The sequence below is a fragment of the Cryptomeria japonica genome, chromosome 10, assembly GCF_030272615.1.
Source record: "Cryptomeria japonica chromosome 10, Sugi_1.0, whole genome shotgun sequence".
Classification (NCBI taxonomy): domain Eukaryota; kingdom Viridiplantae; phylum Streptophyta; class Pinopsida; order Cupressales; family Cupressaceae; genus Cryptomeria; species Cryptomeria japonica.
The window spans coordinates 878484608-878512282 of NC_081414.1; the positions used below are offsets into that span (position 1 = coordinate 878484608).

Here is a 27675-nt window from a genome sequence, read left to right on the forward strand (position 1 = left end):
TATTCATGATGGAAAGCGGTTTATAGATGTGGTTGATGCTTGATTATGATGTTAGGATAAATTCATTCATTAATTATTTTTGTATTTGGATATTGTATTTGTGGACTCAAGCTCGGTTGAATGTTTCCTTGTTGCATTGTTGTCATGGTTTATATGTTATGAACAATGAGATTTACCTAAAAATTGGATTATCATATTTTGTGATATTTATAACCTTAAATATTATGCTTAATCTTATTGATATCCATTGTTTCTTGATTATGATGTTAGGATAATTTTAATTCATTAATTAATTATTTTTGTAATTGGATATTGTGTTTGTGAATTCAAGCTTGGTTGAATGTTTCCTTGTTGCATTGTTGTCATGGTTTATATGTTATGAACAATGAGCTTTACCTAAAAATTGGATTATCATATTTTGTGATATTTATAACCTTAAATATTATGCTTAATCTTATTTATATCCATTGTTTCAATCATTCTTTAACAAAATAGAAATTGAGTGAGTAAATGAAAGTTTTGTGTTGTCCCTTCCTGTGTTGCGTTTGCTTATCCATGCACCTATTTTGGTCTTGGTATTCTTGTTGATGTTTCTTAGTGTCCAAACATAGTCCTAGATGTATTTTTGGCTATTAGTCTTCTTGTGAATTTTTCTAGAAACTTTGTGTCAAGTATGTTGTCTCCAAAAAACCTACTATTTGTTTGAAGTTGAATACACTATTAAGAGGCGATCCTAGGATATTTAGGTGTGATTCCTAGAACTCTAAGGTGATTTTCACTTGAAAAGGGGACCATTCTACTCAAAAGGGGTGATCATGAGACAAGATGTAGTTGCAAATGTTTTTTGAAAAAAATTCTTAATGAGATTTGTACTTTATGATTTGTTCTTCCTTCTCCTCTTGGTTTGGAGTGTGTGTATGTATCTAGATGAATGTATCAAATTTTGGGTGTTCTTGACTCTTGGGTGTTCTTGGTCAATATCTAGTGAGATCTAAGTGAGATGATGTATCACCTTGTGACTAATTGCTCATTCCTTGCTTATGAGGATGTTTGGGTGTTACGATAATCTCACGCTTTAATCTCCTCTATTTGTCATTCTATGGGTGCAATTCCATAATGATCATTTAAGCTTTCTCTTGACATAATTGTGTTTGAGAATTGTGACATGTGCATGCCATAATTATAATGAAAAAGAAACACTCTACACATTTAATTTTACAAATGTCAATTTCAATTGAAAAGTTATTTTCTTCTAAAAAATACTACCTTTAATAAAACAAGACCATATTGACAAATGTCACCTTCACAAAGCATATTAGATTTAATAAAAAGTAATTTCTTTAATATATCTTTAATTCAATATAAATATAATAATATATTATTCTCAATTTTTTTAATCAAAAATAAAATCATATTCATAATTTAGCAGAATACTATTTTTTATAGAGGAAATAAATAAATTATTTTAGCATAATTATAACGATAAAAAATTAAGCGGAGCAAACAAAGAAAACTGGAGGTGCGGGGAATCGAACCCCGTGCCTGGAGGTGCGGGGAATCGAACCCCGTGCCTCTCGCATGCGAAGCGAGCGCTCTACCATATGAGCTACACCCCCTGACTGATACAAATTCATCTATTTAGTTATTTATTAATTATGGTTTATTAGGAAGTTAACCGTACAAATTAAGAGTCGCTTTAACTACTTACCTTACAATTGTTTAATTTAAAGGAGCCCCAAAAATTTTTAAAAATGCGGTGAGCGTGGATCGAACACGCGACCTTCAGATCTTCAGTCTGACGCTCTCCCAACTGAGCTATCCCCGCTTGTTGACACGTTGCGAGTAAGCACGTGTAGTCTTAGTTAATTAGGATGAACAAAAAAATCAATAATACAGTATTATTAGATGATAAAAAGGTGTACATTTATGTTAATAAGGGTGAGGAATTAATAAAAATATCAATAATACAGTGCATTATTGAACGATCAAAAGATGTACATTTATGCTTTTCCTTATCATAGATATGCTTTTGCAATGAGTGGCCAATATGAGTATTTGTATATGCACAATCTAATAATATTTATATGTTTTTATTATTTTATAACATTCTTATGGATGTAATAGTTTAAGAGATTTTGATGATTATTATTTTAAAAAAAAATTAGTGTATACAATTTTATAATCATAATATATATATTTAGAGCATCACCTCTAAATTTAATATAATGAAAAAAATCTCATAAAATGATTGATTATATACATATTTGAGAGGAAAGTTAAAAAATAACTTAATGCAAAATCACATTGAAGATAGGGTAACTTGAATGAAGACAATTACAGGTTTGCATAGCTATTTAGAAGGTTCTTATTGGTCTATGGTTACTCTAGTGTTTGAGTCTTGGAAATCCACATGTTATGCGCAGTTATCTTTGTTCAACTTGATTCTAATGTGGGGTTGAATCTTTCAATTGATCGTGGTTGGAGCATGGACTATGCATTTCTCTTTTGAGATGTTGCATATGTAGAAATCTTGTAAATTATTTGATGAGGATTTGATTTCATAGGCTTTGTTATTGGTCACCATTATTACATTGGTATGTTTATTGCACTGAGAAAATTATTTTTTGGAGTACCTAATCTAGTTGTTCATTTGAATCTTAGCAATAGTTTATGTTGCACGTGAAACTCTATTCACTTTTAGTGTATTTTTGGTAATGATATTGGTCATGATGCCATGTATAACTCGGTATCACTTTTAGTGTGAATTTTATGTAGTTACATAATGTGTTCTATCTTCTTTCTTTCACAATTTTGGTTCTAAGTTCTTGTTGTTGAGTGTAGTGAGCTATGGATAATCTTTGTTTAGAAGATGGATGTTTTTTTACAATGGTCGTTGGTATCATTTGGAGCTCTTGGATTCAACCTTTAGATTGTAGTGAGTGTTTGACATCTTTAATTATATTAACAAAGGATGTGTGGTATTGTATCTTCATGGTTTGAGATCATGATTTGAATATCCCCTCTGAGAGATCTTGCTGTTGAGTTCTTTGATCGTGTTGGGGCCGCAAAGGATCTTCATTTAGGAGATGGTTATCACGATGCCTAGAGAGATTGGTTGCATGGGTCAATGGGATCTTTGACATTGATGTTGATTCATCATTTGATGATGGATGACCTTATCTTCATGTGGGCTGGAGATGGTAACATCTTACTTTTCCATGCAAGACTTTTGAATCTTTGGCGAGGTGTCAATTATGATATGTTCTTTGGAGAATATTATCTTCTTGGAGAATATGTGAGATCATGATGTCATGTTTATGTTCTTGATTATAAAGTTATAACTTTGACAATGGTCTTGTTGGTTCTCTTTAGTTTTGAGTATTAATCATTGTCTTAGAGCTTCATGACTTTGCAAAGTTGTAGAATTTAGCATGGATTGATTGGTGGATGCTCCTAAAGACTAGAGAGACTTGGATAAGGCTATGATTTCTCTTATTTATGGAGATCATGTGTTAAGATAGTTACTCTTTGATGAGGATTTCGGTAGAAATACCGATGAGCTTACACCTAGTTAAGGATGTGAATCCATTATGGACATGGAGATAATATTTGCATTTATTGTAAGCTTTTATTCCTTGGTATTGTGTGATCATGAAAATCTTGTTTCCTACTCTTAATCTACTTGGTAGGTCAATGATATGAGAGGTGTTACCCACCTAATTATCAAATGAATTAGTTATTAAATTGTATCGCGTCTTCTCATGTTTGTTAGTCTTGAATATAGAAGTTTCAAGGACTTGTTGAGAAGAAGTTGCATGGTTAAATGAATTTATATTGTTCTCCTTTTGGTTGGTATTGAGCTATGGATCTAGTTATAAGGACTTATTTGGAGAGACATAGGATATGGTTTGTAGCTTTGAGCATATTCCCTTAATTGTGAGAATGGTTGGTTTGTTTTATATACCTTTGGTATGAGAGATTTATATATATTTCTACCATGTTTTATTTGATTTGAATATTAGATGTTGATATCCTTTAATTTTAGAAGGAGATCTTACTTTACAAAACTTTATATATGTTACTATTAAACAAGTATATGGTTTGATTTGCAAGCTCTCTCTTTGGTCTTTTTCTTCTTCTTGGATGTTTGTATTCACATGGTTGAGTGTGATGAACTAGGGAGAGTTGTGGAGATTGGTGGTGAGACATATATTGTAGCACATTTGTTTGTAAGATGTGTATATCATTGTATGCTATTTTGACATTTTGTAATAGAGGAATTTGGACTTGGTATACTTTGATCTATTTCCAGATTTTACATTAGTCACGCAGTGTGAGTTTTTGGATGTATGTTTGTTTATCCTCTTTGATATACGAGTTTGTTGATCATTGATGTGATAGTTTACATGTTTTAGTGGGTTAGGATCTATGAGTTATGTGGTTTGTAGGTGTGTACAACCTCTTGATTTCAACGAGATGACTTGGATGTGGATTGCCTATATCCACAAGATTGTTTCAATGTTAATATTGACTTTATTAATTGGCTTTGTTTGTGGTCATTTGTACATTGGTATGTTGCATTGAGATAGGAGGATGAATATATTGAGACTTTATTGTGCTTTAGAGTAGATATGTTGATAGCATGAAGTTCTATTTATGATGGTATACCTTGGTTTGAGGTGTGGTTAGGTTGGATGAATTGTAATTTTTTGTGGTTGCTATTCTAGGTGGTATGAGCAAAGAAGTTACTTAGAGCCTTTGCTATCATTTGTAAATGATTCTTATATTCATGTAAAGATTGGTGTGAATTTTAGTGATAGCTGATAGAGTTCATCTTGACATGTTCCTTTTCTTCCATATATGACATGTTGGAAGATGCGAGGAGTTTGTTGATTTATGGTAGTTATCATGGTTACTTTTGTAGGTATCTTGTTGGAGCATGAGAGCATGGTGAATATCCATATATGATATATGAATGGGTAAGGAATATTTTTTTCCCTTGTTTTTAATCCATATGGGTGTATTTATAATGTATGATATCAAGTGGGAGAATATTAAGATTTAGGTGCCATGCACCTTGCAAATCCTATGTCATATTTCATGGATCCAAATCCTTGGAAAGTTTCTTAAGACATTTAGGGTGTATTAGAAAATATTTTGTAATATTTATTCATGATTGTTTTTAATACATTCATAAGGGCTGATGGGTTCGACTAGCAGTGGTCAAGGAGGGTTGTGAACAAAATTATTTAATATTGTTTTACCCACATGTGGATGCCTAGAATGGGATAATTAATGACATGAAAAGTGGACAAATGAGTGACCTTTAGGCTTCTCCAAGTAGGTGATTAGAAGAGGCAACATGTGTCTCTTGGTATTCCATAATTTATTGCATTTAATTTAATGTTTATCTTCCATGTTTGGGTGCCCAAGTTGGAAGAAAAGTATAAGAAGCAAAATCGATGTCATTTCACCTTTTGTGGAGGTAATTTCCAAGGGTTGAGGACATTTAGAATAAAGAGCTTCGTTTGGATGTCTTGTTCGATGGTTATTGAGCTCTTGCAATTCTATATAAAGAGCTCCTTGGATGTAGAATTAATGTGGAGTAGTTAGATGTATATTTACTTTCTAGGACCAAGGACAAGTGAGAGGCATAAGGAGGATTTTCATAGGTACACAGGTGGTGCCAAATTTGAGGAAAAGATGATGATTAAAGTGAATGCATTGTAATTATATTTATTTGTTGACAATGCATACTTGACCTCTCTTCTTTCTATATTTTTTTCTCAAAAGTGTTTCTCAATGTAAATCATGTTTTATATGATATTCTTATGTTTTTTATTTGTGCCTCTTGGTTGCTATCTTATGGTGATGATATTCTTAATTTATTGTTTTTATAAGTTCATATAATATAGAATTAATAAGCAAGATATGAAGTATAATGTTTAGCATTATAAAGAAGGGGTTAAGCATGTTTTTTCTACGTAACTGACTTTTCAGATTTGCATATAAATTTTAGATTTTTATGTTGTAGTTGTCCAAGCCTTGTATCTCATCCTTTGATTGGTTTACTGGATAGAGATTGAATTCCACCACAACCTTTGTTATAGAACCTGTATATTTCTCAACAAGAGGAAAGAGAGTTTTCAAAGCTCATATACATTATTTCTACGCGTTCAAGCATCTCCATTAATGTAAGTTTATGGGGATTTTAAATTTTGCACTAACACACAAAAGGAGTAGAATCTTGTCGAGTTATTTCAAATTCCTTATGAGTTTATCAAACTTTCTAATTCTTTTGGTACGTTGGGAAGATATCTATAGGCCTATGTAAGAGATTAAAATCATATTGTCCTATATTTTTCAAGTATGTGATATCATATGAGGCTTGTCAAGGTTTAAATACCTTTATAAAACATTTTGAACTTGATGAGTCAATGCATGAGATTATGATGTCTCTAAAGACCTCCATAAGCATGAAATATCCAAATGACAAGATTCTCGAAGTGAGATCTACATCAAGATGGGAGGAGAATTGTCCTTATGTGGTTGAAATAGATGAAGGGAGAGAGATTGATGAGAAAATCAAGGGAGAGAGATCTTTGATTGAAGGGATTAGAGGGATGGGTTACTTTAGAGTATCATTGGATGAACTTAAAATTACATTGAGGGTATGGGCAAGGTCTTGACCCATGTGACATGATACCAATGCCATATTAAATGTACACAAGTAGGGATGTGGAGGATTTGGGAGCACTTGACCAAGGTTAGGGATGTGCAAGTGGGCCCATGTATTTATATACAAGTGAGGATGTGAAGGATTTGACCAAGGTTAGGGATGTGAAAGTAGGTGACTAGGGGATTAAGTGGATTAACCCACTTATTAAAAAGTGTAGGAAAATAGGAAAATTAAATAAATAATATATTTTTCCATTTTTAGGAAAATTATGGTAGGTCTCACGTAAATAAATAATCACACTTATTGGAATTACGGTGGACTATAAAAGAAGGGTGATTAAATGATTAGGATAGAAATAGACACATATGAATAGTAATGAATAGTGAAATTATTGATTAAATAATAATATATTATTCAATTAATAATGCAATGGGAATCATATAACTGACTGAAATTAGGGTTTTATTTAATCAATTATATAGAAAATAGTTGGGTAGTGATGATGTGTCAATTTTAGGTGTCCGTAATCCATATTCATAATTGAGGTAGGAAAATGCATTTATTGATGCCATTATAATAAATAACTAAAATACTAGTTATATAGATCTCAATATACTAGATTACATCTTGTTAATTACAACATTGGTAAAGAAAATTCATCATTTAATATTTACATTATACAAATCAATTGTATTAGAAAAATGGTGTCTCAGCCTTGCAATAATAAAGGGTATTGTTGATAAATGAGCATAGGGGGTTGCAAGGGGGGTATTCCCCATGTAGGGTTAGAAGGGATGGTCACATTTTATGTATAATTTATCATTTTAAATTTTGACTGTTTATAATTAGGTCACAAATCTAACAATGGATATTTTGTGTTCTTTTATTGCCCTAGAAGAAAACCCTATTTTATGAGGGAATTATATTACAAATATGTATTGTAATCTATTTTGAGATTCTAAAAGTTGTTGAGTTACCTCTAGATATCTGTTGGTGATACTCTTGTGAGAAGCTTGACATGCAAGTATATTTTAATTTGTTGTTGATTTTTAAATAATATATTGGATGGCTTTTGGAATGTGGGTTTTTTCTCTTGAAAGGGTTTTCCCCACGTAAATCACTATGTTGTGGTATGTATGTTATTTATGTTTATTTTTGTTAATTTTTTTGTAGTTGCTATAAAGATAAGTTTTGCATAACCTTCCTCTCAAGTTTAGTGTATAAAGTTGTTTCACTACCTTAACTTCTTTTCAAGTAGTATCGGAGCCTGATCACCTTTGGTTTCAATATTGGGTTGTTGGGTTTTTTGAGCTAATCTAGATTTGAGTGGGACCTTGTGCAAAAAATACTTTGTGATGTTGTTGTAGGAATTTTTAGATGGTAAGTTTGTTATGGAGAGTAGAGGTGGAGAATAATTTTGAGATGTGGAAGCTTAAGATGGAGGATTTGTTAATAGATTAGGATATGTGGGATGTTATTGAAGAAAATGTCTTCAAACGTTTACATCCTCCAACAATTTCTCGATATGATGTTATGGACATAAAGTCAATGGTCTAATTAGATTCGACAAAATCTATTTTAATCGATGTCCATGAAGAGTCCTCTGCAAAGAAGCTATGGAAGAAATTTGGTGAGATGTATCAAGCCAGATATTTAGGAAATAAGATTTTCTTAGGGAATAAATTATATTCCTTGATAATGTAAGTGGATGGACAAATTAGAACCCACCTAGAAGCATTTAACATGTTGGTGGTTCAATTGGTATTTATTACATTTAACATATTGGTGGCTCAATTGACATCTATCAGTGTCAAGATGGATGAGGAGGAGAAATGAAAAATATTGCTTTGTTCTTTGCATGATTCATGGGATTCTCTTGTTATAGCTACATGTAGTAATGTTATTTTGATGACTAAAGATGTGTTGGGTTCTTTTCTTTCTAAAGAGATGATGATGAAGGTATCTGTCAAAGCTAAGGAGGCCCTAAATGTTCATGGAAGGCCTAAAGAGAAGAGTAATAAATCCAAGTCCAAGGGGAGATCCAAAACTCTTGGAAAGTTCAGCGTTATTTGATAGAATTGTGGTAAGCTTAAACACTTTCATGATGATTGAAAAGGAAGAAATTTGATTATGATTCTAAGTTTGAGAAGGGAGATCGTGATGTGTTCATTACAACTTTGACTACTCATGTAGGTGATGGTGCATGGTTAATTGACTTAGGTGCATATTTTCATATGACCTGTAATAGAAATTGGTATTCTGAATATGAAGAATTAGATGGAGGTAAGTTGTACTTGGGTGTTTATTCTCATTTAGATATTGTTGGTCATGGTAAACTTAGAATTGAGTTTCCTATTGGTAGAATGAAAAAAGATTAATTGTGAATTGCATATCCCTAGAATAGCACGAAAATTTCTATATGTGAGAAAAATAATAGATGCAAGTGTGTAGGTAGTCTTTTTTAAAGCAAGATGCACAATGGTGAGAGGTTCTATGGTGATTTCTAGAGGTGTCAGATTTGGCACATTGTATAAGCTATATGCATACACTGTTGACTGTAATAGTATTTATGTGGAAAAAAATCTATGGATACTTCATTGGCAAAGGTGAGGGTTTCACCTTTTGCGGGTGGTCATGGATTTTGGGTACCTAGGGGTGCTCTTTCTTTTGAATCAAAGTTACCTACAGAGAAGACTATATTATGCCATGAAAGATTCAACCCCATTAGAGAAAAGGATCTTATTCATATAGATGTGTTTGGTCATGTAGATGTTCTTTCCATTGAAAAATCCACTTATTCTATTTCATTCATTGATTATCATAGATGAAGGACATGTGTATGTTTTTAAAAAGTAAATCTAAAGTTTTCAATTGATTTAAATAATTTAAAGCAATTTTTTAGTTGCAAACTAGAAAAAATAAAAATGTTTGAGGAATAGTGGTGGTGAATTTTTCTCTAATAATTCTAATAGACTTTATAAGGTTGTGGCATTAATAGACATAATACAACTCTGTTTTCTCCACAAAATAATGGAGTTACATAAAGAATGAACATGAAATTGATGGAGAAGGCTAGGAGTATGTTGAGCGATGTTTCTTTAGAAAAAAAATTTGAGGTTGAAGTTGTTGCAGCTAGTTGCTATTTAATTAATAGGTTTCCTACATTAAATCATGTTTATAAAATACTTATGGAGGTGTGGTTAGGTCATAAGCCATAATTGAGACATCTTAGAGTTTTTGTTGTGAGGCATATGCACATATACCAAAGGAGAAGTGAACAAAGTTGGAGAACAAGGTTGTGAAATGTATCTTCATCAAATACAATTATGGTGTAAAAGGATACAATCTTTGGGACCATGTTTCATAGAAGGTATATATATTTGAAGTGTTATTTTTAGAGAAACTAAGCCTCCTATTACATTTCAAACAAAGCGAACTAAAAATGAAGATGCGATTCAATTTCCTTCTACAACTAAAAAAATTGAATCGAGACCCCTAGATAGACAAGAAGTTGAGGAGAGCTCATCTAGCTTTGAATCTTCAAAAGAGGAAGAAGAACCTTTGGCTAGGCTTTTTTGAAGGTCTACAAGACATAAAAAACCACCTGAAAGGTATTCACTTGATGATTTGAGATGCATTTGTTCTTTGAATACTAATGCAGATGAACCTAGATTTCTAGAAGAGGCATTAGGCATGCATGATGCATAACCTTAGAAAATTTCTATGGATAAAGAAATGATAACTTTGAAAAAAAGATACATGGGATGCTATACCATTCCTTGAAGGGCGAAAAACCTATTGGTTACAAATGGGGGTTCAAGAAAAAAAATGGTTTAGGTGGAGGTATTGAGAAGTATAAATCAAGGTTTGTTGCAAAATTCTAATCTCAAGTTGAGGATGTTGATTATGGTGAGATATTTTCTCTTGCTACAAAAATTGCATCCATTCTAGATTTTTGCTTTCTATTGCTACTGATTATGATTTATAGGTTGAGCAAATAGATGTGAAAACTATTTTCCTTTATGGTGATTTAGAGGAGGATATTTATATGACACAAGTGAAGTAGTACATGATAAAAGGTAGAAGTAATTTGGTTTGTAAATTAAATAAATATTTGTATGGCTTCAAACAAAGTCTTGGGATGTGGTACCAGAAATGTGATACATATGTGTTAAGTTTGGGAATTGAGAATTCTAAATCAAATCACAATGCTTATTATAAATCTGAGGGGATCATTTCCTATATATTGCATTATATGTTCATGATATGTTATTCATTGGTAAAGGAAAATGTATGCTTTCAAAACTAAAGTCTCAACTTGTTGCTAAATTTGAAATGAAAGATCTTGGTGCAACTAAGCACATTCTTGGGATGGAAAATAGAAGTGAATAAAAAGCTATGGTGAGGCAAGAGTAAGTATACAAATTTAGTTTTATAGAGGTTTAACATGCAATATTGTAGACCACTATGTGTTCCCCTTATAGTTGGAATTAAGTAATCTATTTTAGATTTTCCTATATCCGCTTCAAAGATTAAAGACACGAGTAGAGTGCTTTACTAGAGTGAAATGGGAAATTTGATGTATGCTATGTTTTTTACTACACCAAACATTTCCTAAGTAGTTGGATTTATTTCTACATATATGTTTAATCTTGGTAAAGTTCATAGTGATGCAATTTGAAGAGTCTTTAGATATTTGAAGGGCACCTCAAAGTATTTTTTGTGTTATCATGACAATTTGATAGGAAATAAGATTTCCCTTGATATCCATGGTTATGTGGATTCAAACTGGGTAGGTGATGTTGATGGTAGAAGATCCACTAGTGCTTATGTGTTTAATTTATTTGGTGGTGCGATTAGTTGGATGAGTACACGACAGGTTGAGGTTACTTTGTCCACTACTGAAGTAGAGTAAATGGAAGCTAATCATTTTTGTAAATAAACCATTTGGTTTGAGAGATTGTGTTAAGATATTGGAATAAGACAAGGTGCAATGATAGTCAAAGTGTGATCTAGCTAGCTAAGAACCCAAAATTTTATGCTAGGACCAAGCACATTGATGTTTAGTATCATTTTGTTAAAGATATGGTTGAGGATGGTAGGGTGAAGTTGGCTAAGGTAGAGAATTTGATAAATGATGTAGATTCTTTAAATAAGGTTGTGAGGACAAAAAAATTCATATGGTGTTCAAAGTATATGGGCCTTTCAACCCTTAGTAATTAAAACATGATGTTGATACTCTTCCCATTACTCTTGCAATGTGTTTGATAAGTGAGAGATTTGTTAGAAAAATGGTATCTCAATCTTGCAATAATAAAAGGTTATTGTTGATTAATGAGCAAGGGGCTTGCAAGGGGGGTACTCCCCTTGAAAGGTCCAAGGGGATGCCCCCCATAATAACAAATTTCAGAGCAATGACCTTGAAAGCCATATTTTATGTATTATCATTGTAAATTTTGATTGTTTACTACTATGTCATAGATCTAATGATGGATTTTTTATGTGCTTTTCTTGTCCTGGAAAGAAACCTTATTTTATTAGGGTATTATATTACAAATGTGTATTGTGATGTAATCTAAGAGTCTAGTAGTTGTTGAATTACCTTTGGATCTCGGTTGGTGATACTGTTGTGAGAAACTTGCTCTACGAGTACATTATATAACCTGCTGTTGATTTTTGAATAATATATTAGGGACTTTTAGAGTGTGGGGTTTTTCTCCTCAATGGATTTTCCCCAAGTAAATCATTGTGGTGTGGCATGCATGCTATTTATGTTCATCAATGTTAAGTTTCTATAAATATTTTAGTGATAAATAATTTTTTGCATAACCCTCCTCTCAAGGTTAGTGTAGGAAGTTGTTTTGCTACCTTAACTTACTTTCAAATTGGACCCATCATAAGGACAAGTTAGACCAATTTTTTTTTACCAATTTAGACATACTTAATCTCAATGCCATCAACATACATATTGCTTGATAAAACTATGCTACTATTTTACTATTACTTGATTTTTTTTTATTATAGAACATAAGTCAGATCAACAGAATAAACCAACATGAACATATCGTGTAACTTGATTTTCATTATCCACATGCACATTATATACGATATGAAGAATCTATGCAATTAATTGTTTACTATACAATCTAATAAACATTACTCAATCCCTTTTCTCAAATATATTGAACACTACAAGGTTTATAATTGAGGATATAAATTAATGGTGCCCAAATTGGAACACTTGACACAAACAAATCCAATGTACTTAAGGTTAATATTTATCCTTGTATTGTGCAAGATGATCCCAAACAAAGACAAATGTATAATAGATTTCAATGAAGAATTTTGATCATCATAATATACAATCATAGAATCAACACCATCTTAGGAAGAAAATATCTTATCTATGGTCAAATTCTAATTCATTTTGGATTCCCACGATTAGGTCACCATGTCATGACCTAAGGGTGAAGATTTGATGATTAAAGTGGCTTCTAACTCTAGTGGCTAGGGCATCACAATCCTAGTTAGCAATCAAACTAACTACACAAAACCCTCAATTTTCTCACCATAGGGAGAAAACATTCCATTTCTCAAAAAATTTAATTAAAAATTCATTCTTTAGTAATAATGAAGAATAGGATTCATGACCCTAATTGTGTCTTAAACCATTCTTTATTAGAACTCTAATTTTATGGATCAAAATAATTTACAAGTAAAAGCATAAGGAGTTGCCTCCATACACAATTCTAATGCAACAAAAATATTCATCAACTTCCAAGTATCATGGAGTGTAACAATCAAACCTATATAACCACTATAAGGAAAAAATGAATACATGAATCAAGACATAACTTACCGATATCCAATTCATATAAAATTTTAACAATTGGGTGTTCTACACCTTGTGTAATGTTTATAATGTTTAATTTATTATTATGTGTGTGGGGCACTTAGGGGGACCTAGAAGCATGTGCATCACTAGGAGTTAACATTCTTGGGGCTACTTTATGTGTTGTATGTAACATTGGGAAATATATTTAATGCAAGGTCTCACATGAAAATATTAATAAAGTGAAAAATTAGTATCTAATATTAAATGAGGGGTCAATGGTTTTTTAATCTCATGGTTTTAATCACATGGTTTTATGTAATACCACTTGATGGTTTTGTGTGAGCATGTTTCTATAAAATCAAACACAAGGGTAGTTGTCTAGGGTTGGCTAGTTAGGATATTGTCTTATTTTAAGGAGTGTATATGTGACGCATGGCATGGGATGTTTATATTCATACTTGGACACATGAGGGATGCATTAGAGATGCTTGATGCTTCAAAAATGTTCATGGAGGACTCTGAAGATGTATTGTAATGGTCTCATTGTTGAATAATACATGAGTCATGGATACTTTTGGAGGTTGGGTTTTCCCGAGTCTTGAGAGTTTTCCTAGGGTATATCTTGTGTCATCTTTGATGGTATGTTGTCTATTCTCTTGCATATGGATTTTGAATACTTGTTTGTATAGATTTATTTTTTGGGTTATGTTGAAATTGTCATTATATGATTGCAAGTTTCTTTTCACGAAATACATTTACTATATATCATGAATCAATTCTGAAAATTATCCTCACTAATATCCTATTCGTATGAAATATATTTTTAGAGCTTTATGTTTCTAGATCAATTTTCAAAATTAACCCTAGTGACTTGGACAAAACATGCATTTAGAAGTGAGCACATGAAAATAAAAAACACATAAAATTTAAATATCTCATATTTTATTTTTCTATTTTATAGTTTAGAATTAAAAAAAATGATAAAACTTATATATAAATACACTTAAAAAAAATTGATAATTTAAAAAAAACTATAAAAATAAATCAATAGACTTCCAAAATAATTATTTTCTCATCCTCATAATTAGTCCAAAAAATTATTCTCTCATCCTCATATTTACATAAGCTATATGAATACTTAACTATCATTTCAAGACAATAACATTCAACACAAATTATTCATGCATAATAATCTTACCCATAAAAATACCAACTCATATGATGGCTAGGAGTCAAGGTGATTGGTTGACTTCCTTAATGAGTAAAAAACTTTAATTCAAGAATAAAACAAGAAGCACCATTGACCAAGAAGCACTCTTAAGATTTAAATTAATATGGAGCACATGAAGATCTTGACTTCTTGAAGCTCCATGGAAAGTGCACAAATAATGATGATAAGGAGTGACTTGCACCTAAAGTGGCCATAAAAATATTTCATAACAAACATTAAGTTTTTCTCTAATGGTATTTTGTAGAGAATAGACCATGAAAAACTATTTCTTTACAAATTTCATTATTTAATATTATAATATTCCTCAAAATACTATTTTCTTCTTATTTTACATTTTTAATTTTTCCCATTAATTCATAAAAGCATAGATGAAGTAATGAACTACCAAATTAGCATAGCTTCAATGTGACCATTTATCTTGTCAATATACATAACATGAAAATCACAAAAACAAGAAACTTAATTCATTACCGATTCTTAATCCCACTCAAACTCCAAGAAAATTATAAGCAAAACATGCTTCGATTACATCTTTTGTAAGTAGCTATTAAATTTCATTAGTGATAGGAGAGAGGGGAACCCTTTCTTATTCAACCAAAGATTGGTTGTATTAAAAGAAATAATATTCACTTAAGTCCAAGCTACCCATTCAAAGGAGTTAATGGACATATGAATAAAAGAATGAAGACATGAGTAAAATAGTTAGATCTAGATTTAATATTAGACACAAATTAAAATCTACATAGTGATAAAGACTAAACACATAGCATAGACCACATAAAGACCAATTTATGATCATTTTTACAGTTTTAGTTCATTATTAATCTTATTGAAAATATCTTTTTTAATAATCTAATATTTTGTTTTCATAAATTTCATTAAGAAAAATTAAAATAAAAGCAATTCAAATTTTTGTTTGGTATTGGTAGAATGCTTTAAGTATAATTGGAATTGTAAAAATAACTCAAACTTTTATAATTATATTTTAATTCTTAATGATAAATATAAAATATACAATAAAAATTAAGATCATATTTTCTAAATTAATAAGTAAATTTTTTATCACTTTCACAATTTTAATTTCCTTGAAATGTACATTTGATATTGATAGAATGTTTTTAAGAATAATTGAAATAAGTAAATTTTTTTTATCATTTTCACAATTTTAATTCATTATCAATCTTGTTGACAATATTATTTAATAATCTAATGTATTATGTACTCATAAATTTCATTAAGAAAAATAAAAATAAAAATAAAATAAATTGACAATAGAATGCTTTTAAATATAATTGAAATAAAAAATAAATCAAGTTTTATAATTATATTTATTAAAGGTATATCTCAAATTATCCTTATAATTATTACTATAAAATGTCATATTTAAGAATAAGACTGATGTGATATAAAAGTCATCACTCTCCACCACTCACGCCAAACTTGGAAGGCAATTTATTAAAAAAAAACATCTTATCCGAAAAATCAATATAAAACTGGACCAATAATAATGAAATTTTGAGAAAAAAAAAAGCACAACCAAAAGTCTCTCTCTAATTTAAATTCGAAATTAAGCCGGGTTATACTGAGCAAAAAAGCCAAAAAAAAAAGAATTAAATTAAAACTTTGTGATAAAAAAAGAAATGAAAGTTTCGCACGGTCGGTCATTTTCCCACCGTCGCTCTCGCTTTCCCCACAATTCTTAGTACACATATAAAAAATAATAATGTAATGCATGTCTCTCCTCTCACACAAATTCATTTCATTTCATCGGGTGGTTCAGTTGAATGACAAGTCAAACAAGCCTGGAACACCGAATCCCCCCACCACCTCCAAATCCATCCATTACACCATTGCTTTTCAGTTTCTGTTTCAGTTGCAGGTACTTTCTTTACCCCTGTGACCTTACCTTGATCATGCCTTTGTTCTGTTTCTCTCATATGACTTCTTGTTTCTCCATTGCACAAACAATATGTAGGATTTGTACCCTGGATTAAGTTGTTTATCATGGTTTTGTTCATTAAATTTGATACCCATTAGGCTAATTTGTTTATAAGCCTACCCACTGGGTTGTTTGTGTGAGGCAGGATCTGAAAGACACCATCTGGAGGAGCTTCTGAGGTTCTAGATCTTGGACAGAGTGTCCTAATTCTATTGTTGAAAGTTGGTTGAAGTGAATCTATATAGCCCACAGAGAAAATGGTTGCAGGTAAAGGTGCTAAAGGTCTTCTTACAGGGAAGTCCTCCTCTGCTGTTGCTGTTAACAATAAGTCTAACAGTAATGACAAGGCTGATAAGAAGAAGCCAATCAGCCGGTCATCTCGTGCAGGCCTCCAGGTTTCTGCTTGTTTTCACTGCTTACCATTATTAGTTTGGACATATATTTGGTCTGTGACTTATGCATGGATGGTTTTTTAATGATTCTTGATGAAGAAGTTATCTAGCATTTGTAGAAGATTGTATGTTATGTGTAAGCCTTTTGTGGCTCATGGTTTATTCTTATAGGCCTGCCATGGTGAGTTTGATCTTGTTTTAAAGTGAAAGTGTATCAGCAGGCCACAGTGAAGCACTCTGTCTACCCACTTGTTCCCTTTCTTTCAGAAAAGTCTTTTGCTTGTTCAAGGCACGTCAGGATTATGCTCGTCTTCTTTGGCAAGAGTGTGGGCTGGAAGTCATCTGTATTTAGGAGATCTTCCATGCTTTTGCTTATCAACATATAAATATTGTTCACATCCTGATGATTTACATTGTTCACAGGATCATGAGGGATCATGAAGTATGATGTGAAACGTTGGAATTAAAAATTAATTTACACAGTTTGAAGCCAGAAATATAATCACAAAATAAATAAGATGTGGAAACATCACAATTCTTATTTAGCCTTCATTTTCTGTATGTATCCATGGACAAGTGCTGTAGTTAGAGTCTCAGGATACATCATTGATTTTAGCCTGTACAATGCCTCCTTTACAAGCTTATAGACAATCCTTCCCTTAGGCCCACAACTTTCTTGTAGCACGTTTTTCATGTGGTTGTATTTCCTGCCACCCTGGCGACTGATTGTTTTTTACCATTGGGACTCCATGGAGTTTTCTTCTGTTACTTTCTTTTTTAATGTGTAGACCCCTGCTAGATCTAATGTTGATATGAAAACCATATTTTTTGGTGCCCTTGTACAATTACATGGCTTTGCCAGCTGTAGTTGAAGGCTTTATCTGGTTTGTGAGATAGAAGGGCAGAAGGGGATAGGTATGGACAATTTTTAAATACAGTATACACAACATTTATTTTACTTCAATATATTTCTTCCCTTGTAGATTTTACTGGGTTTCAGTTTACTCTTTATGCCATGATGCATTTTTTAGAAATTACTATAGCAATTTCTGCCCTGTTTTTTTCTGATTATTAAAATTTTAAAACAGGAGTGAAGATGATCCTGTGTTTATTTAGCTACAGAGACAAACAAGTCTTTTTAATTAAGGTGAAGAATAGAATAGGCAGGCTATAGCTGGGTGGGCATTGCTGCCAGATACTTGATGTTATGTGGGAAAGTATTCATCTTGTCAGAAGAGATTGAGAACAGTCTATTGGCTGTCAGCATTGTTGGTTTCATGCCACATTCTAGACAATTGACATGCTTGCCTTGCAAAGCTATTGCAAAGCTATACTTGTTGGAAGGCATTCTAGTCACAAGTGTTGTTATCATAAAAAGTTCCAGGTTTAGATTTATATATTAATCAAACAGTTAAAATAATATGAATAAAATAAATTAAACGAAAATATATTTTAGAATTGGACAGATACATTTTAATTATTTTCAAGGACTTGAATATATGTGTGCTTTTGGAAAATGGCTTTCTACATTTTTCATGGTCAGTTACAGAGGCCTTTAGATTAATGGCTCTAAGAGGAAAATAATTATAAAACCTTTTTATATTTTGGCTAGGACCATTCAAGGTATATATGATGTATCTTTGGTTGGAAACAAACTGTATATCCCTTCTTCAAAGCCCCCTTCCCCTTCCTGCCTTACACTGTCGGTCTGAGAATTCAGAAACATCTTATTTTTTATGAATATATCTTATTTAAATTTGTATCAAATACAATGTTATAGACTGTAAATAACCTGCACATCCTTTCAAAACAATATTTTATTACATTGTTTAGTGTAATAACAATATGATCTTTTTACAAATGATTTTTTATGTTTCTGTCCTAAAATATTGGTGCACAGTTATGTAATTTTGGGTTTATTTAACTTTGTACGATCGCTCAGCACATTGCTTGATATCAGTCCATAATCTTTTAGTGAGAAAAGGATTAGTGTATTGGCTTCATCTTCTCTACTTACCTTCCAAGGACCATTAATTACCTTGGAAGGACCACTAATTAGGGTATTTTGTATGTAGTAATATGAGCTGAACAATGAGTATGGCTATTTTTTTATTCAATAGCACCTCTGCTTCCTGAGCTGGACCTTCCTTCATTGTTGCATCAGTTTAAAATGTTTGGAGCAATTCCCATTTGTTTAATTTCAGCAATAGGCATATTAATTCTGGAGGTCATCTTCACAACTAGGACCATTCATTAATATATTCAAGATTGAAACCTTCTTTGTCTTCTCTGTAAAAGACTCTGGCTCAGCTTATCAATATTTGTCCAGCTGATTAATGGACTTGGTTTTCGTTTTGGTAGAGGAGACAGAGCCCCTAGAGTCATGGATGGCTTGGAAATTTCAATCTCTATATTGTCTATTTCTTACTATATTATTTGGTTACAGACTTATGTTCATTAATATCTGTCAAGCAGCAATAAGATGATTGTACTTTTGTATGTCATTCCCCTTGACTTGGAACTATATCACAAAGAACAGCCAAACCGCCTTTTCTTTGAAGCCAAGACTATTGTAAAAGTTAATGTTGTAGGCAAATTGCAAGGAGTTCTTATACTGAACATTAGCCAGCTGGAAATATGCATAATTATTTCAAATTGGAATACTGTCGTGCCTATTCCGAGTCCAAAAAACAGCAGATGTTTTTAGGTTTTTTTTGGTAAGTTGTTGGGTTCTTAAAGACAAAAATTAGCCAACTAGTTTGCCACCTGTCAAAAGTTCCTGTAGGGTCCTGCTTTTTCTTCTTTAACAGACATCAAAACTCTGAAAATCATGTTTTTCATTTATATTTACAAGAAATTTTATTCCATGACAAAAGATGAATATAATTGGAAAAATAATCTATAGAGATAACGAAAGAGGAATGTCTGCAGCTCATGGAGAGTTATTATGGAGTATGCACTTTTGTCTAAATTAGTAATGGATAAGCTGTCTCAGTTAAAAAATCATTTAGCCTGCAAACCTTTATTTCCCCTGCCACCACACCGTTGTTGTATCAAGGCAGTGATGCGTATCTGTATCAGTAAATACCATAGTTATACGGAGACTCGTACCCTGATTTCTGGTACTTGTCTTCTATATCAGAAACATGTCCTGTTTCTGAGATCTACATGGAGACGTTTCCAGATATTAGGAGATTGCAGATGAAGTTTCTTTGCGTCTCTTATAAGCATCTAATGAAAATGGGAAAAATATATTACATAAATTACATTGGATTTTCTACAACTACTGAGAAATGGTTGAGAAAAATTAAAAGGCCTAAACAAATACATTAATAGACTGTAACTTTCTTTTTGATAAAATTTTACCAAGTTTTTGTGTTAGAAATCCTCCTTATTAAAGAGGTAAGAATATGAAGCGAAACAATACTGATTTTTAAGATGTGTGTATGCATTGAAGTTTTATCAATTGATTGAAACTATAATCAACTCCAAGGTTTCTTATATTATGTTTTTAAAAATGGGATTCCCCTCCTAGTTTCTTGCCCATCTTCAAATGATTTTGGTTTTGAATATTTTTTCTGTTATGATAATAGCTATCAAATATCAAAATAATTATTCTGTTTCAATACTTCAAACTATTAACTTTTTTATTATTTTAAGTATTTTAGTATTTAACATTCTTTTAAACATATCTATTGTATGATCTCTCTTTCCATATATATATATTCATCTCTAAGTATCAATCTCCAATCTTTTTTGAAAATGACATACCGGTACTCAGTCCCATCTTTTATACCAATACGCTGATGATTAAGATAAATTCCTTTCTGAAGTCATGCAGACTTCTCCATCTATATATAGCCACCTCCAAGTAACATCTCCACCTTTATGGAAAAATGATATGTTAATATTCATTCCCATCTCTTGTATCAATACTAAGGAAATGGCTATTCAGCTATCATGATGCACCATAATATTGATTACTAGATACTAAATAACTGAAATTTTAACATTTCATTAATGAAGATCATTTACAGATTACCCATCTCCTGATAAATAAGATGAATACTTTTCTTGAATCGTGGAGACTTGATTGTACAAATACCACTGGATGCACTATAATTAATAAAACTCATCTTGACTTATATTATTTCAATATCTCCTCTTTCAATGCAGATTCGTGTTCTCATCCATGCTGCCCACCTATTATCTTTGTGGGAGGATTAGTGGGCAAGAATGAATTCAGTTTGCATGCTTCATAAAATTACACATGGAAATCTTACTTCAAGTGGTGTGTAATGTATCATATCAAAGAAATGCTCTTGCTGAAGGCCTTGAAGTTGTATGACATGTAGAGTTGTATGGGCATCGATTGGATTTCCATGTGTGTATTTTGATTGAATTCTATGTTTGTAATGCAGTTTCCAGTTGGGCGTATCCACCGGATGTTGAAATCCAGAGTATCTGCAAACGGGAGAGTGGGGGCAACAGCAGCAGTATATTCAGCAGCTATATTGGAGTATCTGACTGCAGAAGTTCTGGAACTGGCAGGAAATGCCAGTAAAGATCTGAAGGTGAAACGCATCACTCCAAGGCATCTGCAGCTTGCTATCAGGGGAGATGAAGAGCTTGATACTTTGATCAAGGGTACCATTGCTGGTGGTGGTGTCATCCCTCACATTCACAAATCCCTCATTAACAAATCCACAAAGAAGGATTAGCTCTCTGTATTTGGACCAGAGACAAACATCTCAGTATAGAATGTAGACTGACAGTGTTCTGCTCATGTAAATGACTGGATATGGTGACTGGTGTGTGTTTAATTTAAGAAATTAAGGCTATTAGTCCTTAATTTGTGATATGATTTGTCATAGTTCCTTACAGTGGCCAGGTGGTTTCTTGAGATTGGTATTAAATTTTCCCTTACGTGGGATATTAATTTTAATGCCCCAATACCTCCCAATGTGAGACAGATTGAAATTTTACCATTATTATTATTGTCTTTAAAAAGTAAAATTTTGGAATTTTTTGTTTTGTATTATAGAAAATTTGAACTTGGCATCATTTAAATATCTACAACATGAACTTTGTCATCAAATCAAATGTCTTTTGACACATTGTAAAATTTTGTTCATTAGATTAAGATGATTGTATCCTGCTTATTGGAAAAAAAAATAGAATTATGTTCTGTTAATTCGAAAAAATTTTAAATTATATTTTCTTAAACAACAACATATGTACTCTTCTAAAGATGTTCGTGAACAGTGATTTTTTTTGAAAGAAAATGAAACAGATGGATGTTTGAAATAAAATAAAAAATTTATTGAATAAGTGTTAATTATATGTATATAATGTTAATTTAACAAATGGTGGGTGCAGTGGTATTACATTTAAAAATGTTTAGGTAAGGTGAAGTTTAAAAAAAACAAAAAGGCAAACACTATCAGATTATTGATTTATAAGAATTATAGAATTAGTGGAAGGAGGTGGCAAGTCATGATCAGAGGGTTTACCCTAACCATCTAGGAGGTTGTAGTCATAAGGAATTCACTCCTGTCTTGTAAGGGCATATTCTTTATTTTCTTCTTCAAGTTGTGGACCATTTGTCTCAAGAGATCACTAAACTCAATCAAGGGGCATTGCCACTACTATAGAAAATCTAGGTTGTCACACCTTATTTTGAAAACAATTTATTACATGAGATTTTTGGCATTTATTTTGATGTTTGAATTATATAGATTCGACTATGAATATTTAGAATAGAATATAGTTTCTATTGCTTTGATCTTTCCAATATGAACTTATGTTCAATTGTAGGTAAGTTATAGATGTTAGTTCTAATAGAATGAGAATCGGAAATGATTCTTGTTTGATTGTTTTGATTAAGGTAAAAATGTGGAAAAGGGCTCGAACCCAAATACAAAGCAGCTAAGAAGGCAAACAAAACAAGTCTCACAAGAAGATAGCCTAAAATCAGCAAAACAAGATCAAAGGAGAACAATATGGACCAACATATGCTTTTGATTAGAGCAATGAACTAGATATGAGTATAGAAAGGAACCAAACCTACAACAAAAATTGAACAAGCATTCAAGGTAGTTTGAATCCAAACATCATCAAAGGGCTCAAATTGGAGCAAAACCGATATAGAATTTCTTACTATTTTTGAAGAAATCTTAGTCAATGAACTCACAAGCATAACATCAAGTTTTCTTTTTACCTCACGGGGATCCTCTGCCCACATTTATGTATCCCTTATCAAAAGATTCTAGCAACTTCCCACTCACCAAAGGGCTTTGAAGATGACAACCAAGAGAAAAGTGATCCTCCACAATACTTTCCAACACCATCCCTTTGTGATGAGACGAAGGATTGCCACAATGGAGATGTTTTGATAGAGAGGATTCATAATGAAGGTCTTGCTACCAATGAGAAGTGGTCAACTATGTGGAAATGGTACGATAGAGAGGATTCATAATGAAGGTCTTGCTACCAAACACCAATCTTGTAGCAAAGTTTAATATTGGTACACAACTCCGAAACAATATTGACATAAACACAAAGGCAAAAAAGAACCTTTTTTTCTAGATTTTGTGACATTATCAATGGTAACAAGCTACCCAATAGCATTAACAATATCTTGAATAATAGTTTCATACTAGAAATTAAAGGGACCTTTAGGAGATGAACCCAAATAGGAACCATGTTAACCTTGGTAGCATCAATATCACTAGTCCATCTTGCTTAAAGAAGAAAACCCTTGTGAAGAAACCAAGGACCTCCCTAAAGAACATTGATGCAATCCTTTAAGGATTGAAAGGAGAACAAGAGCAAACCATTCATCAAAGTCATCACATGTAGAAAACTCAAAAAGCAATTAGAAACCTAGTCGTGAATAAATTGATGTTTGGTATGTAACCAAAGAATTTCCTAATAAGGGCAAAGTGCAAACTAACAAAAGCTTTGTCCACCCACACATCAAGAACATGTAGGAAAACACATGGAGCATCTCAATAGAGGAGATAGCTCCACCATCACAAACCCGCAAAGAAAAAGGAGGAGAGGGCACCTACAACACATCCCTACCAAGGAAAACACCATTGATGCCATCCACCTTATTGACCCGATCAATAAACCTGAGGTAGGAACCCCTTATTCAAGCTAGTGTCGATAATGAAGAAGTCATCCATAGTCAAAGAACAAGGGGGCAAAGAATGCACGACTGACACATGGGAAGATAAAAAATATGTAAAACATCTAATATTTGGACCTAGGGATCAATGATAGCCCTATCACATCATTCCAACTAAATCATACCCTATTAAGGAGGAGAACTTGACTCAGCCCTAGTACAGATGGATCTAGTACTGGCATTTTATAGAGTAGCTAACACAACAGGCGGGGAAATATTTTCTACCTAGGGAAGAAACCCAATTTGTAGGCCAAATTCAAAAGAGAAAGGATGCTCTACTACAACCGACTCTCAACTAGAAGCCTTGTGAGAGATAGGGAAAAAACCCAACAATTTCACCTTGAGAATAAAATCCAGTAGGAAGTCATCATCATCACCATTGTCCCAAGGGATGTGCTCATCTTCATCTTCTACATCTTCCTTTCCATTGTCATCGTCGTTTGTTTCAAATCTTGCACCTCCACTCCCTTTCTCATTCATCATTTCTTTTTATAAAATTGTAAGAACAAATTATTATGTCTCTAAGAATGACTCTATTTCCAACCAACATCATACTATGTTATTTTTTAGTTCCTAATCGACGTAGTTAATTACTTCTTACATTGTTGTTAATAAATAATTCATCTAGTATTTGTGGTGAAGCATTATTATCATGTTATTCTTAAATAATCTGTAAGTCTATTTGGTGAAGTATTATTACTCTATTGTGCATAAATAATTCATCTTGTCACCATGGTGGTGTTATTGCATTGATTTCATATAAGTTGTAGTGTCATAAATTGTACTCAATTGTGAATCCAATTTCACACTCTCCTTAGCACTTGCTTTGGTTTCAATTCCACTAGATCATTTTAGGACTATTTCTAGCCTTAAATATACCTCCCAACTCAAGGAAGTGTTTCATATTCTATTTTAAATCTTCATTTAATTTATTTTGCATTTAATTGTTATTAAAAACCAAAATTAGGACCAGATCTAACATCACGAGCCTAGAATCTCACATCTCCCTTTTGGAGAGCCTATTTTGGTGGGACTAAGGTGTCAAGCTCTAGAATCTTGCAAAAATATTTAGAAATTTCAAATATTGTGAGTGTCGGCCAAGTGACACCACAAAATTGATCTCAATTTATATTTTAATCATTTTATGTCAACTTTTATTAAAAATCAACCTTGTAACTCATATAAAGGCTACTAGCTTTTCTAATTTTAGTGAATGATTGAAATGATAATGAAGCTCTACCAAATTGAACACACAGTTTTACAAATCTAAAACATCAAGTTTTCAATATAGTTCACTCACCATTATTCCAAGATGATTGAAGTTTTAAGGAATGTTGGAGGATAATATGAATATTGACTAATGATCAACTTGTACATCTTCTCAAGGTTTGGTATGATCTTATGTTGTTCTCACACTTTTTATTCTTAATATTCAAATATGATATTTATCATTTACTTGTATTTTATGCATTTATGCAGTCAAGTTTGTTTGTATAGCGCTTTTGATTAATTCATCTAGGGCTCCACTCTAGCACACTTGAGTAGGATTTCCTTTTATGTTTTATGAATGTCACTGCTTGCAACAATCTTAGACAAACTTAAGGTTCAAAGCACACACTTTATCTCAACATCCATTTGGTTATTTGTGGAGACCCGGGAATACCAAATTAGGGATTCAATTGAAGCAAGTTCTTATGTAGCCACAACCGTTTTTCCTCTCTTTGCTCTTGTGTCGGTACAAATCTAGAATTCTACAATAGCATGAAGGTACAAGAAGACTAATTTTACAAAGACATAGATCTTCATCATGAATTTGGGAAGTAGAGCCTAGATAGGGGCATCCGGTGCCCTAGTCCTACCTATTTTGGTTGGATTTTCAAGTGACAAAAGCTTTGAGCCTATTGATGCCAAATCTAAATAGTTTCTACAGTTTTTATAGTCTTGGGACTAGAGCAACCAACAACTCAGTCCAATACAAAACACTCTTCTTTTAGTCATATATGCACCTTTGTATCTCTATTCCATTTCTATAGCTTTTAGTTGATTTCTATGTGTCTGTAATTTTATTTTATCAATTCATATTGTCATTTATGCATGCTTGTAGACCTAATTCGACAACAACTCAATCAACCAATCCATCTTATTTGCAACAAAGGACCAAATTTTAGTTTGTCTAGCTTTCTTTGAGAAGAGTTAACTAAACTAAACATATTTGGTTAGTGTTAGGGTTTCAAGAAGATCCGAAGCAAATATGAATTAACAATTATATGCAGATTTAAATACAAAAGATAAAGAAATAAAACATGACACAAATAACACAGAGATTTAATGTGGTTCACCCAGAATGGGTTACGTCCACCATACACAGTCGTCCAATCTTTCTTATTATCCAGCAAAAACAGTACATCAACCTAACAATGCCTTAAGCATCCCAGCCACTTATAACATGTGTTTTTAGGGCAAAAACAAAGTCGGCCTTTTTAGGGTTTTATTACAATGTCGGTTTTCTTCAAAAAAAAAAAACCCCAAATTTTTTTTCTCGGGGGCGGCCTACCCAGCCCTGGACGCCGGCAAGGATACATGATGAGTGTACAGTACTTTGCTGATCAGTTGCCACATTTCAACAATCTCCCACTTGGAGACTGATCAGGCTCCACACCAAACAATCTCCCACTTGGAGACTGATACTACACAACACCATTGTACATGCAACATCCGCTGGATAAAACACTAGGACTCGACTGGTATAAATTCCACAATTATCAATCAAGAAGACCAACAAAAACTGATGAAGAAATCAACTTCTCCTATGGAACTGGCTTCGTGAACATATCGACAGGATTCTCACTTGTGTGAATCTTCTCAAGCCATAACCGACCCTCCTCCAAAACAGTCCGGATGAAGTGGTACCTGAGATGAATGTGCTTTGTCCTTGAATGAAAAGCAGAGTTCTTCGCAAGATGAATGGCACTCTAGCTATCAGTATACAATGGACAATCCTCCTGTGTTTGACCCAATTCCTCCAGAAAACATTGTAACCAAATCATCTCCTTGCTAGCTTCTGTAGCAGCAACATACTCAGCTTCAGTGGTTGAAAGTGCAACAACCTTTTGCAGCCTAGAAATCCAACTGACTGCACTTCCCCCTATAGTAAAAACATACCCTGTAGTACTCCTCTGTGAATCAATATCACCTGCCAGATCAGAGTCAACAAATCCACTCAAAGCAACATTAGATCCTTTGAAACATAATGACTTTGTAGTGGTTCCTTTTGTTAGGGGTCCCACAGATACTGAGAGGGGGGGGGTGAATCAGTATCTAACCGGTAATAAGAAATTCTTAAGTTAAAACATGCAGAACATAATATAACAGTGTACCGGTATGCAAGAAATAATGCAATAAACATA

At 32.5% G+C, this 27675-nt stretch overlaps 1 protein-coding gene and 2 non-coding genes across 3 annotated transcripts; 1 reads left to right on the forward strand and 2 right to left on the reverse strand.

Annotated features, from left to right (window-relative positions):
* Window positions 1-1543: 1543 nt before the first annotated feature.
* On the reverse strand, window positions 1544-1616 carry TRNAA-CGC (transfer RNA alanine (anticodon CGC)). The gene has a single exon. It is a non-coding gene; the product is annotated as a tRNA-Ala (tRNA).
* Window positions 1617-1752: 136 nt separating this feature from the next.
* TRNAF-GAA (transfer RNA phenylalanine (anticodon GAA)) lies at window positions 1753-1825 on the reverse strand. Its single transcript has one exon. It is a non-coding gene; the product is annotated as a tRNA-Phe (tRNA).
* Window positions 1826-16471: 14646 nt separating this feature from the next.
* Window positions 16472-22100, forward strand: LOC131028988 (probable histone H2A variant 1). The gene is made up of 3 exons (XM_057959364.2): window positions 16472-16624; window positions 16830-17079; window positions 21498-22100. Exons 2-3 carry the CDS (start codon window positions 16942-16944, stop codon window positions 21795-21797), a joined length of 438 nt encoding a protein of 145 aa, XP_057815347.1. The 5' UTR covers window positions 16472-16624; window positions 16830-16941; the 3' UTR covers window positions 21798-22100.
* The last annotated feature ends 5575 nt before the right edge of the window (window positions 22101-27675 follow it).

Coding starts and splice junctions, on each gene's coding strand:
- LOC131028988 (XM_057959364.2), top strand. CDS start 16,942: ATGGTTGCAGGTAAAGGTGCTAAAGGTCTTCTTACAGGGAAGTCCTCC. Junction 17,080..21,497: donor CATCTCGTGCAGGCCTCCAG/GTTTCTGCTTGT, acceptor TTTGTAATGCAG/TTTCCAGTTGGGCGTATCCA.